General features: G+C 45.5%; 1 protein-coding gene across 4 annotated transcripts in view; it reads left to right on the top strand.

The window, feature by feature from the left end:
- SMARCC2 (SWI/SNF related, matrix associated, actin dependent regulator of chromatin subfamily c member 2) overlaps positions 1-14,288 on the top strand; it is a 58,755-nt gene that overhangs the window by 15,905 nt on the left and 28,562 nt on the right. For 3 of the 4 annotated variants that reach the window (XM_030196767.1, XM_030196764.1, XM_030196766.1), the window contains exons 18-23: positions 7,748-7,867; positions 7,955-8,017; positions 9,982-10,240; positions 10,724-10,888; positions 11,097-11,161; positions 11,373-11,499. In XM_030196767.1, the coding sequence (XP_030052627.1) occupies positions 7,748-7,867; positions 7,955-8,017; positions 9,982-10,240; positions 10,724-10,888; positions 11,097-11,161; positions 11,373-11,499 (799 nt within the window). The remainder of the gene's footprint in view (positions 1-7,747; positions 7,868-7,954; positions 8,018-9,981; positions 10,241-10,723; positions 10,889-11,096; positions 11,162-11,372; positions 11,500-14,288) is intronic. The other variant, XM_030196765.1, reaches the window with a different exon arrangement.

Raw genomic sequence — 14,288 nt, 5'->3', positions numbered from 1 at the left:
TGGGAGCAGTTCCATCCCCTCTATCATTTTGGTCACTCTTCTTTGAACCTTTTCTAATTCTGTTATATGGGAATGGGACTTGATATACTGCCTTTCTGTGGTTTTTGCAACTACATTCAAAGCGGTTTACGTGTTATATACAGGTATTTGTACCTGAGACAACGGAGGGTTAAGTGACTTGGCCAGAGTCACAAGAAGCTGCAGTGGGAAACCCAGTTCCCCAGGATCAAAGTCCACTGCACTAACCACTAGGCTACTGTTTTTTGAGATACGGCAACCAGAATTGAACACAGTACTCAAGGTGAGGTCTCACCATGGATCGATACAGAGGCATTATAATATTTTTGGTCTTATTTTGTATCCTGCTAATAATTCCTAGCATCATGTTTGCTTTTTTGGCCACCGCTGCACACTGAGCAGAAGATTCAGGGTATTGTCTAAGATGACACCTAGATCTTTTTCTTCAGTTCTAGCTCCTAAAGTGGACCTAGCATCAGATAACTATGATTCAGATTATTCTTTCCAATGTGCATCACTTTGCATTTTTCTACTTTTAAATTTTATCTGCCATTTGGATGCCCAGTCTTTGTTTCCTAAGATCTTCCTGCAATTTTTCACAGTCCGTATACGTTTTGACAGCATTGAATAGCTTTGTGTCATCTGCAAATTTAATCGCCTTGCTCGTCGTTCTGATTTCCAGTTCATTTATAAATATGTTAAATAGCACCGGTCCCACTACAGATCCCTGTGGCACTCCACTATTCACACTCCTCCACTGTGAAAAATGGCCATTTAACCCTACCCTCTGTTTTCTGTCCAATAACCAATTCTTAATCCACAGAAAGACTTTGCTTCCTATCCCATGACTCTTTAATTTTCTCAGGAGTCTCTCATGAGGTACTTTGTCAAAAGCTTTCTGAAAATCTAGATACACTACACCAACCGGTTCACCTTTATCAACATGTTTATTCATGCCTTCAAAGAAATGAAGCTGATTAGTAAGGCAAGACCACCCTTGGCTGAATCCATGCCGACTCTGTCTCATTAAACCATGTTTATCTACGTGTTCTGTAATTTTATTATTTATAATAGTTTCCACTAGCTTCACATCATGACCCTTGATTTACCACTGTACATTATTAATCCCTTTTATGTATTTGGACTTTATGCTGGAATAACTGAGCAGGCAGAATAACCAAATAGTCTTTCCATTATGTAGCTTCCCACTATTTCAGAATCTGTGGGAATAATTGTGTCCATCAATGAGTAGGTGGAGATAAAGAACTGAAAACTGAGCTGAGACACATTAGCATCCAGTCCAGCTGCTTAGTATTTTCTATCTCCAGCAGGTGGATGGACATATTTTTCAGCCTCTGGTTCTGATTGGTTTGCTCCTGGTCCAGTTGGTCAACTGGTACCCAGTTGAGCTTTGTGAGTGACTTGAGTCTGCAGAGTCTGGTGGTCTTCAGATCCCTGTCTATGGTGCCCCTTGAATTTACCTCTTTCCTCCCTTCACTTCCTTGTTTTCTGAGGAGCTGGCCGTTTCCAGCAGAACAACCTTTAAAAAAAGGAAAAAGGTTTGCTGGAGAGCATGAGCCTTTCTTATCTGTGATAAGACTTGTGGAGATTGTGAGCTTGGCGGGAGCAGCTGGCAGTGGTAAGTCCACCTAAAATTTGACTCTGAACTGCTTAGAGGGCTGCAAGTTTTACTTGGTGTAGAGGATTCACCACTTGGGACACATTATGTTTCACTGGTGACAACCTGGGTTAATGGTGACTCCCACAGTGGCACTTAAGTGGTATTCCCACTGTGGGGACCCACAGGCTGGCATCAGGGTGTTGCAGTTCGTGCAAGATTGGAATCCCACGGGATGTGGAGGGAATGGTCAGCTACAGCATCCAAATATGTCGGGGTCTTCAGGCTCTCCAACAGGGCCATGCATAGTTTGATGCAGGAGAGCATGGGAACAGGCACCATTTTGTCGGGGCCTAATGGAAGTGAGGCGCAGCTCTGTCTGATCATGCGTGAAGCATAGCCGCCATTTTACAGTCTCAGGGCCCACCAGAGCATTCAGCTGCATCGAGATACTATTTTTTTTTTTCCTCCAGAATTTATATTGCTCTTAAACCAGGCCTATTTACTGAAGCAGGGACAGTCAGAGTTGCCTCAAGGTGCTTCAGTTTCTCGCTTCACTGCCCCCCTGGCTCCTAAGAGATGTTTAGACCTCAAGGAGTGGGCAGATGAAAACTATCTGTGCTTCTTCCTCCTTATCTGATGTGCCCTCGGTCTATTCAGAGGAGCCATCATTGAAGAAGCCGTTAGAGGAGGGAGATGATCCAAAAGTACTGAGGTTGTTTCTTAAAGAGGGACTCTGTACTCTTATTTCTGAGGCACCGGTAGTCCTTTCTATTTGGGTGCTTTCTGGTTCGGTTTCTGGTTCGGTGTCAGGATTTCCATCTTCATCGATCATGAGGGGGCTTAGAGGTCCTTCTAAGGCCTTCCCAATGTATCTAAACATTCAGGACCTGATTACAGCAGAATGGATCTCACCAGACTTGGGGTTGAGAGTGGGAAGAGCCATGGTTCATCTCTACCTGTTGGTTCCGGAGAAGAAAGAGAAATTGCAGCTTCTCAGGGTGGACTCCCTGGTTACGGCAGTGACTAAGAAGACCCTCTTGTTGGTAGAAGTGGGCATTGCCCTAAATGACATACAGGTAGGAAACTAGAAGGCTCACAAGCCTTTGAAGTGGCCTCTTTGGACCTTCAAGCGACAGTGGTTCAGCTCGTTTGTGACAAGAGCATGCCTTTGAAGTGGCATCAGCAGTTAGCAACACAAGATGGGCACCATAACACTTGGCAATTTATGATATTTTAATGGTTACAACCTGCAGTATGTCTTTGGCTGTCACAGCATGTCGACAACTCTGGTTGTGGCGTTGGGCAGCAGATGCAACGCCAGTCACGTCTAGTTACTGCCCTTTCAGGGCAAGTGGCTATTTGGAGATCTCAGTAACTAGGTGAAAGAACTGGTAGAAACTAAAACACAGCGGTTGCTGGAGGATAAGCAGAAAGCCTCTGGTCATGCATCTTCAGGGGGCTCTCAGTCTCTATTTCGAGATGACAGTACTGGCAATATGGTCAGAAGTCCCGCTTTCAGGCCTCCTCTTGGTCAGCTAGAGCACCCAGTACCAACAGAGATTCGTAGTGATGTGAGGTCGGTCCACTCTTCCTCTGGTTGAAGGACATCTTCAGGAGTTTCAGGTGGAGTGGGCCAAAATCACATCAGACCAGTGGGTTCTGGATATTCTTACAGAAGGTTACAAGTTGGAGTTCTCCCGCCCAGATGCTCCTCTATTCTTGCAGTTTCCATTTCGAAAGGGGACCAAGGTGGTCGAGGTTCAGGCTACCGTAGATTCCTTGCTGGTGCTATGAGCCATTGTTCCAGTTCCCCAGGCTGACCAGGAACAAGGCAGATACTCTTCTACTTCATTGTCCCAAAGAAGGAAGGCACCGTTCATCTGGTCTTAGATCTCGAAGGTCTAAACCGCTGCCTCTGAGTGTCATGGAGACACTTAAGAGCAGTTGTAGCTTTGGTTCAAGCAGGAGAATTTCTCCCAGCCCTTGATCTCAAGGAGGCATATTTTCACATACCCATATGGCTGCCACCTCTGAGATTTCATGTTTTTCAGTGCTGTGCCGTCACTTCCAGTTCAGGGCTTTGCCCTTCGGTCTTGCATGGCTGCAAGAAAATTTACCAAGGTTGTGGTGGTGGTGTCCTTTTGACGCCAAGGAATTAGAGTTCACCTGTATCTCGATGACTTGCTTATTCATGCATCTTCCTGTTCGGAAGGCATAGCAATAACGAACAAAGTTGTCTGTCTTCTGCAGTCATTAGCTTGGGTAATTGGTTTCGAGAAGAGCAGACTACATCGCAGAAGCTGGAGTATCTGGGCGTTCAATTCAACACAGCATGGGAGAGGATCTTCTTCCCAGAGTGGAGGAGGTCAAAACTGGTTCAACAGATTCGTCATCTTCTTGGTCAAGGCAGGCCCAGGGTCTGGGGACTATATCCAGGTTCCGGGGTCAGTGATGGCAACGGTGGAAGTGGTGATATGGACAAGGGCTCATATGCAGCTGTTACAGAAATCTCTTATTAGCTGCTGGTCTCCGGTATCACAGAAGTACCTTCATCTTCCTTGGATGCTGTTTGCCAGAGTATGCAGTGGTGATTGTTGACCAGGAATTTGACCGTCTGAGCTCACACAATGGGAGGTGGTGACAACAGATGCCAGCAAGTCGGGTTAGGGAGCTCATTACAAGTTCCATCTGGCACAGAGCACCTGGATGGAACAGGAGTCTTGGTGGTTGATAAATCGCTTGGAGTTCAGGGCGGTGCGTAGTTCCTTATTTTGCTCCCTTTCTAATAGAGGCCCCGGTCCAAGTTTTCTCTGACAATACGACAGCGGGACCCATAGTTATCCAGTTGGTGGTGGAGGTGGCCTCCCTCATGAGTTGGGTGAAGAAAAATCTCTGCTTGTCAGAAGCTCATATCATGGGATCCTTGATTGTGAAAGCGTACTTCTTAGTAGGCATTCCGACCTGGGAGAATGGGAACTGTCCAACCAGGGTTTTCAGCCGATAGTGGACTGATGGGGTTTTCTGCTTCTGGACTTGAATGCAACGAAAAGGAATGCCATAGTGTCCAAGTTCTTCAGCTGTTAGAAAGATTGGGAATCAATGTCCTACTGCAGCCCTGGCCGGAGATACATCTACCATATTCCTTCCCTCCATGGTAAACTATGAGTTTAAACAGATTGCATTTCACCGGGGTTGAATAACTCTCATAGCCCTGGATTGACTTCAGAGGCCGTGCCCCTTTGGTCTTACGGCTTGGCCATTGAAAAGGCTCAGTTGAGATGAAGAGGTTATTCTGATTCGGTCATTGCTACCTTGCTTCAGGCTTGGAAACGCTCTACATCCATGGTGTATGCGAGAGGGCTTGTATTCTGAATTCAGACTTTCTCCCTTCTCTGCTCAGATTGTGCACATCCTAGTGTTTCTCCAAGAAGGTCTTCAGAAAGGATTGACATTGGGTTCTTTAAAAGTTCAGTTGTGACTTTGGTTTATTTCAGGGCCAACTATAGAAGACATCTCTCTTGTAGCTCACCCAGATACCGTGCAATTCTTGCAGGTAGTGGGCTGCTTGCGGCCTTCCTATCGTATGCTGTGTCCAGAGTGGGAACTTAATTTAGTCTTTCAAGCTCTTCAGACACTTCCTTTTGAGCCACTCTGGAAGGCCTCCTTGACAGATCTTATGCTAAAGACAAAGTTCTTGGTGGCTGTTGTGTCAGCATGTAGGGTTTCGGAGCTTCAGACTGTCTCTTGTAAGGATCCTTTTTGGAGGCGGGGGTTCTTTCTGCATATGGTTCCTTCCTTTCTTCCAAAAGTAGTATCAGCATTTCATCTCAACCAATCTGTGGAGCTTCCGTACTTTCACAGAGAGGATGAAGAGGCTTCTCGATGTGCGTAGTGTCCTCAGATATCTGGAAGTCACGAATGAGTTAATTGGACAGACTGAGCTTTTTGGAAAACAGAGGCTTGGCCTCATGGCTTCCAAGCCCACAATTGCTAGATAGCTGACTATCACATCAGCTTATTTGCTTGTGGGGAAGCAGGTTCCTCAGGCCTTGCAGGTTCATTTTATGAGGTGTTCAGCGACGTTGTGGGCAGAGACTACCTTACTGTCTCTGGCTGATATTTGCAAGGCAGTGACATGGTAGACGCTGCATACCTTTGCTATGCACTACAAGGTGGACTTTGCAGCCAGTTTTGGGTTTCAGTCCTCAGGGGCGGTGCCAGGATCCCACCCACTCTTGAGATTGCTTTGAATATCCCACAGGTTCTGGAATAGTGGGAAGTTATGTAATGGAATGAGAAATTAGGTCTTATCTGATAATTTTCTATCCATTAGTCCTTCCCACTATTCCAGAAACCTGACTAAGGTTTCTGAGATGTTTAGTCAGTGCAAAGTAATGGGTTAAATAACTACTGTCACCTTTGCATGGTGCTTCTATATGTCTCTTGTTCTGTTGTCCACAAATGAGAGAGGCCCACAAATGTTTGCTTATCTGGTTAGTATTAGGTTAGCAAAGTTGTTTAAGGTTGTTGTGTTAATTCTGAGTTTCTCTTTACTGCTTGTCTTGGTAAATACTGAGGAGCTGGACTGGATGCCAGTAGAGAGATGTCTCTCAGTTCAAGTTTTCACTTCTCTATCTCCACCTGCTGGTTGATGGACACAACTATTTCCACAGGTTCTGAAATATTGGGAAGGACTAATGGGGGAAAAATGATCAGGTATGACCTAATTTCTCCTTTCTGCTGTCATCTACTATTTTACAAAGAGGGGCATTTTCAAAAGAAACGTCTAAGTCAGGATTTAGACGTCCAAATTCCGAAGCGGGGAGAAGGTAATTTTCGAAAAAGATGGATGTACATCTTTTGTGTTTGAAAATACCATGGATGTCCCGAGATTTGGACATTTTGCGATTTGGACGTCTTTGATTTTTGGCCATTTTTGAAAAAAAGATGTCTAAAGTCAAGCCATTAGGACATGGGAGGAGCCAGCATTTTTAGTAGACTGGTCCCCCTGACATGCCAGGACAGCAGTCAGGCACCCTAGGGGGCACTGCAGTGGACTTAATAAAATGCTCCCAGGTACACAGCTCCCTTACCTTGTGTGCTGAGCCCCCCCCCCCCCCAAAACCCACTACCCCCAACTGTTCACCACTACCATAGCCCTTACGGGTGAAGGGGGCACCTATATGTGGGTACAGTGGGTTTGTGGTGGGTTTTGGAGGGCTCACAGTTTCCTGCACAAGTGTAACAGGTAGTGGGGGTATGGGCAGTGGCGTTCCTGGGGGGGGGGGGGGGCGGTGGGTGCGGTTCGCCCCGGGTGCACGCCGCTGGGGGGGGGGGGGGTGCCGCGCACAGCTGTCCTCCGTTCCATGCTTCTTCTCTGCCCCGGAACAGGTCCTGTTCCGGGGCAGAGAAGCAGCATGGAACGAACGGAGGACAGGCGCGCGCGGCACCCCCCCAGCGACGTGCACCCGGGGGGGGGGTTCTTTCGCAGGGGGCGGGGCGCATCGGCGATCCGCCCCAGATGTCAGCCCCTCTAGGAACGCCACTGGGTATGGGCCTGGGTCCACCTGTCTGAAGTGCACTAAACTACTCCATAGACCTACATGCTGCTGTCATGGACCTGAGTATGACATCTGAGTCTGGCAAATAATGTTCTTCACCACACATTTTGGGGTGGGAAGGGGTTAGTGACCACTGGGGGAGTAAGGGGAGGTCATCCCTGATTCCCTCCAGTGGTCATTTGTGGCACCTTTTTGTGCTTTATTCGTAAGAAAAACAGGTCTAGCTCAAAACGTCATAAGTTTTAGTGTTGGACGTTTTTGCTTTGTTCCATTATAGCTCAAAAACGCCCAAGTCCCGCCTTGAACATGCCCCCGATACGACCCCTTGAGATTTGAACGTCCTTCCGACGGACTTCTGAGAAAGATGTCCAAAATGCGGTTTGATTATGATTTGGATGTGTCTGTGAGATGGACGTCCTAACGCCAATTTATGTCACTTTTTGGACATCCATCTCTTTCGAAAATGAGCCTGCTAGTATCCTAGCTGCTGAGTAGTTCTGAACTGTTTGTGCTTGGAGTAAATGTTGTGCCTCTTATGTCTTCGCAGCAAACCCCAGCTTCCCAACAGATGCTAAACTTCCCAGATAAAGGCAAAGAGAAGCCAAATGATCTGCAAAATTTTGGCCTTCGGACAGACATGTATACCAAGAAGAATGCTCCCTCTAAAGTATGGAAACTGCTCTCTTGAGAAGCTAAAGTGGGAGCCAATACCATGCATGTATCTCTTAGTAATGCCACATTCTTTCCCCCACAGAGTAAAGCGGCAGCTAGTGCCACCCGGGAATGGACAGAGCAAGAGACCCTGCTATTGCTGGAGGTAAGAAAGACCAAAGAATACTGGAGGGACAGATGAGAAGGAGGGAAAACCAGTAGGATGAAGGGGATGGACGAGTAAGTGGGAGAGATGTGGTAGGGGGAGGTCTGTAGTGGTACAGAGGGTGTGAGGCACAACTGGGAAACGCTTAAATTAATTCTCTTCATGGACAGTTAACATAGCACTATGTGAGCGAAACTCTGAGTAAATAAAGATTAGGTGCACAAATGAAGATCACTTTTCCAAAACTCACTCAGTCCAGCAGTAGTTTCGAGGAGAATAGGTAGTGGTTTTTAGACTGAATGAGTTTTGCATAGAGTATTCAATGCAGTCATTAAAATACCTGTGAGTTTTGGCACAGGAAGAACTGACAAAAAAAATGGACTGAGTAAGTTTTGGAAAATTGCTGTTCAAGATTTTTAATCTAAAATCTTGAGTGACTAATTAGACACATGGGTTTGTTTTTGTATTTATTCGTTATTAAAAATCACAAAATATACAACCACAATCCTGAGCAGCAGACCAATAATACCTACAACAGATCCATAAACATAAGTGGTAATTTTCATAATTTCACCCTTCCCGCCCTCCCTTCAGTACCCAAAATACAAGGTCCAGATTGCTTATGTTGTTTCTTCACAGCGATCTGAACCCAACAATACCAATAAAATCCCAAACTAAAACCTCCCCCCCCCCCCAAAAAAAAAAACAAAAACAGTGCTTGAGGTCACAAATTCAACAAATAACTACGGGCACGGTGTGGCAAATGATCCCAAACTGGGGACCAGACTTGTTGGAAAGTCTGCCGAGGGAATCTCCTCTGTACATCCAACCTCTCCATCTTCATGAGATAAGAGTTCATTTCTCCAAGCAGTCACTGAAGGCGCACTGTTCTGATGCCAGAAAAAGGCCTTCTATAAGAGCAGATTGGGTCTAGATCGTAGGCCTAGGGAAACAAATTTAGAAAAAAAGCATAATATCAGCTTGAACCTTCTGCCCAATATCAAGGCCATGTAGTTCAACGCCCTCATGCAAAACAGTTTTACCAATGCACATGACCAGAGCATATGTACTAGTGTAGCAGGAACCACCCTACATTGCGGTTACTCTGCTATATCCACAATTCATGCCAAATATGCTTGATGAGGAGAAAGGTAGAGCCACAGCAGATATGTATATTCCATAGCGTCCCTCCGGACTGGACCAGGATTGGACTGATGGATTGTGCTCGCCTTCCAGCGGGTGGAGACTGAGAAAATACTGGTCCGGTCCGGAGGGACTAAAGGAAAGCAAATTAGCAGGTAAGATCTAATTTCTCCTTGTTGCTTCTGAAAGGCTCCAGATCGGGTAAGCTTTTTCATCAATAGTCTAACGCCATCCCCTGTAACCAGTTTGCATGTCCTCATTCCAGACTCTGGCCAATGCTTTATAATCCCATGTAGGCACCAAACTGTGCAGGTCTAATCTGATAGAAGGACAAGCTAGCCTTAGTTTGTTTAGTCAAAAGTAAAGTGGGCACATGTATTTTCATTTTTAATGTGATATCTTTATCACTTTCTGCTTATTGTCTGTATAATTTTTTGTTGTAGTCCACCTAGAACTATATATATATAGGTGGAATATAAGTGCTGAATTAAATTAAAATTCAATTAATATGAAATATTCACTATGAATAGTGAGGATATTCCCTGCTATGGGGAAGTTGGCCACACTAGTTGAAAGAGAAGGAATTGGGTTCAGGTGTACACATAGAACCAGAAAGTGTTGGGTAAGTGTTCTGATGGGATGGAATGCCATCTCCTCCTCGGGATGGTGGATGACAGAGTTGTATAGACATTTAAAGAAAGTGCTCTCACACTTGTATAATCCTGCCTCTTCCTGCAGGTGGCTTTTGGCATCATTAGAGAAACGCAGACGGTACCGTCTAAATCCCTAAAAGTGAAGCCATTCTCTTTCCATTCCTGTAGGCACTGGAGATGTACAAAGATGACTGGAACAAGGTATCAGAGCATGTGGGCAGCCGAACTCAGGACGAATGCATTCTCCACTTTTTGCGCCTGCCCATCGAGGACCCTTATCTGGAGGACTCGGAGGCCTCGCTGGGACCACTAGCTTACCAGCCCATCCCCTTCAGCCAATCTGGCAATCCTGTTATGAGCACAGTTGCCTTTCTGGCTTCAGTTGTAGACCCAAGGGTGGCATCAGCAGCAGCCAAATCAGCTCTAGGTATCTGGGCAAAGACGTGACATAGTGTGGGCAGCAGCACAGGTTCTGCCAGATGTATAATGCGTTGTGCGTGCGTATTGTGTGTGACATCATAGAATGTAGGAAATGTGTGTTTTATACACCACTTTGTGGAGCGTAGCTGATAACATGGAATATACAGGAAGTTGCCATATGGCCAGCACTCAGGGTTCTGGTCAGACACATCAGGATTTATAGTGATATGATCTACTTGTATATAACATGTCTTTTCTTAAACTTACCCTGTTAGATAGAGGGTGCTTTGGTTTCTATAAACATGTTAGCAACTTTTAGGCAGATATGGTGTACCTAGCTGGGAGGTTTGAATGTTGGTCTTATGTACCCTTGGTGTGTCTATGTTGAGCGTTCTGTAAGATACCCTTATCTGGCAACCAAAAGGTAAAAATCCATCCGATGAAGTGCTAATGACAAATCCAAGATATCCAATATCTTTGACTCCTGCAGATGAGTTTTCCAAGATGAAGGAGGAAGTCCCCACAGCATTGGTGGAAGCCCACGTCAGAAAGGTAGAAGAGGCTGCCAAGGTCACCGGAAAAGCTGATCCTAGCTTTGGTCTGGAGAGCAGTGGAATTGCTGGGACCACATTGGATGAGCCAGCAGAAAGGATAGGTGAGCACAGAGGTGGGGGAGAAAAAGTATAGACAAAAGGGAGAATATGAGAGAGAGAGAATGACTGAAGAAGGGGGTAGGTAATAGGAGGCCAACAGGCAGGTGGAGATTTGGCCAGCACAGACCAAAAGGAGTGGGTGTAGATTATACGGATTTCATATGCCCTTTTTTTTTGCTATGTTATATGTTTTCTTGCTCTTTTTCCTAGAAGATGGTAGCAGTGATGAGAGTCGTACTGAGACACAAACCATGGAAGAGAAGAGAGAGGCCAAGGTATTGCATTATGCTCAGCTGGTCCTGGCCCTTTCACTCTGCTCTTCTCTTTCCGCCTAGGCTCTTGCACCCCTTCCCTTCCTCCCTCCCAACACAAATTCTTAAGGTCCACGGTTGTTCCCTTCTGCAGTGTTCAGCTTGCCTGTACCATGCATCAGGTAACACCCTCAGGCATGTAGTGGCCAACAGTTTATGGTTTACCATTATACAGGAGACAACAAGAGAAGGAGATGATGAGGATGGAAAGGAAAAACTGACTGAAACTGCTAAGAAAGAAGAGGAGAAAGGAAAAGAAGGGGAACCAGAAAGAGAGCTGGAGAAGAGCGATATGGACATAGGTACAGAGAGGTCTGAAAAGATACTCCAGACACATTCTGGAGAGGGTTTGCTTATATGGTGGAAGGGTGATGATTTTCCAAAAGTTTTCAATCTTGCAGTAATTAACCTCCTCAGTAATTTTACAGGAAAACATTTAACATGTATCTGCTCCTTAGTTGCAGTTTAATGTCTAATAGTATGGCTGTAGGTTCAAAAAACACAATAGCGTTTAGATTGTCTGAGAAGAGAATCATGACGGCAGATAAGGGCCAAATGGCCCATCCAGTCTGCCCTTCCTCAGTAACCACTAGCTCCTCCTTTTCCTAAGGGATCCCACCTGCCTGCCCCATGCTTTCTTAAACTCTGAGACAGTCCTTGTCTCCATGACCTCCACCAGGAGGCCATTCCATGCATCCACCACCCTTTCTGTGAAATAGCATTTTCTTAGGCTCTTCCTAAGCCTGTTTCCTCTTAACTTCATTCTATGCCCGCTCATTCCAGAATTTTCATTCATTTGGAAAAGGCTCACATCCTGTGCATTAACGCCACTGAGGTATTTAAATGTCTCTATCATATTCCCTGTCTCCCACCTCTCTTCCAGCATACACATGTTGAGGTCCATGAGTCTGTCCCCATATGTTTTATGAGAGAGACTGTTTACCAATTTGGTAGCTGCCTTCTAGACCGACTCCATCCTGTTTATATCCTTCTGTAGGTGCGGTCTCCAGAATTGCATGCAATACTCCAAATGGGGCCTCACCAGAGACTTACACAAGGGCATTATCGCCTCTTTTTTCCTGCTGGTCATCCCTCTCCTTACGCACCCAAGCATCCTTCTGACTCTGACTGTCATCTTTTCTACCTACTTGGCCACGTTAAGGTCTTTGGACAGAACCACCCCCAAGTACCGCTCTTCTTCCTTACATAGAAACACTTCACCCCCAATACTGTACCGTTCCCTTGGATTATTGTAACCCAAGAGCATGACCCTGCATTTCTTAGCATTAAATCTTAGTTGCCAGTTTTCAGACTCTTGAAATCTAGGACCTTCAGTCTCAAATAAGTCCTCTTCCCCTTTGTCTTAATATTGAACCTTACCATTCGGTGATCTCTATGTGTCAAATGATCTCACACAGTAACATCAGAAACAGTGTCCTAGTTTGTAAGCACGAGGTCTAGAATAGCTCCATCCCGCATCGATTCCGTCACCCACTGCTGAAACAAATCTTCCTGTAGAGAATCCAAGATCCCTTTGCTTTTAGTTGACCCCACAGCAAGGATACCCCCAGCCAACATCTGGCATGTGAAAATCACCTATCAGTAGTACTTCCCCTTTCCTAGCTGTTTTATGGATATCTTCAATTAAGTCTATGTCTGTTTCTTCTGACTGTGAAGGTGACCTGTATATTACACCAATGTAAATTTTCCTTTCCCTCTTACCAATTTAACCCACAGCGCTTCTTCCTTACCCCATATGTCCTGTATAACGCCACTCCTCCACCTTGTTTCCTACCCTGTCCTTCCTGAATAGATTATAACCAGGTATAACTACATCTCAGTCATGGTTCTCCGTGACCGCCACTATATCCAAGTCTGTTTTTATCATTTCAGCCTCTAGATTTAGGCATTTGTTTACCATACTACGGGCATTGGTATGTAAGGCTCTCCAGATGTTACCCTGTTTTTCCCTCTCTATAGGGGTATTTGGTGTCTTACATACCTGAGGACTGCTAATGACTTTGGGGCTTTTCTCACCCATCCCTAGCAAATTTAGTTTAAAGCTCTCTTTAGTACTTCAGCCAGTCTGTTACTAAATACACATCATCCGTTTCTTGAAAGATGGACACCATCACCGCTCAGTAGCTCTTGGAAAATCATCCCATGGTCAAGGAAACCGAAGTGCTTACGTTGGCACCATCCATGCAGCCACACATTTAGCTCCAGGATGCGAGCATCCCTCATTTTGCCTTTAACTGCAACAGGAAGAATTAATGAGAACACTGCCTGCGCACCTAGGTGCTTTACCTTCTGACCCAGAGCCATGAAGTCACGTTTGATATGTTCAGTAGGATACCTAGCAGTATCATTTGTGCCCATATGGATTAGCAGCATAGGATTGTGGTCAGTAGGTTTGATGAGTCTAGGCAATCTTTCCACTACATCTCAAATCTTGGCACCAGGCAGACAACACACCTCTCTGGACATCGTGTCTGGTTGACAGATGGGCGCCTCAGTACCGCACAGAATCGCCAACCACCACTATTTTTCGCTTCTTATTTGCCACTGATCCAGTGGCCTGGGGATTTCTGATTGTTGTTTCCTGCTGTTCCCAAGATTTTTTTTTTTTTCAGTTCTTCTACCTCCAAGGTTGTGAACCGATTTCTTCAGTTCAACAAAAGATAGAGTTGGGGGGTTGATTTTGTAGGATTGGTGAACTGTGTCCAGCTGTCCTTTTCTCCACAAAATGTTCTCTCCGTCTGCTGGTGATCCTCAGTGTTTCATCTTCCATCTCTGGGATGATTTTCTGGTTGTCACAGATGCTTCTTAGTATTGCCAGCTCCTCTCTTAGTTCATGTACTTCTTTCATGAGGGATTCAATGTGCATGCATCTATTGCATGAAACCAGAATGTTGTCTTGAGCCAAGCATTCGGTCTGGACAGAGGCAGGAGCTGTAATGAGAGCCACAGCTTTAAGGGCATGTTTCTTTGCCATATTACAGTTGTAGGAGCTATTTTTACCTGTGGATACAAGAAGTAGAGAGGCCTTCCAAAGACCCAACCCTATTTTTTCCTTCACCTATTCAGTAAG

This window comes from Microcaecilia unicolor, chromosome 3, assembly GCF_901765095.1.
Source record: "Microcaecilia unicolor chromosome 3, aMicUni1.1, whole genome shotgun sequence".
Lineage (NCBI taxonomy): Eukaryota > Metazoa > Chordata > Amphibia > Gymnophiona > Siphonopidae > Microcaecilia > Microcaecilia unicolor.
This window is presented reverse-complemented; position numbering and strand designations above follow the sequence as displayed.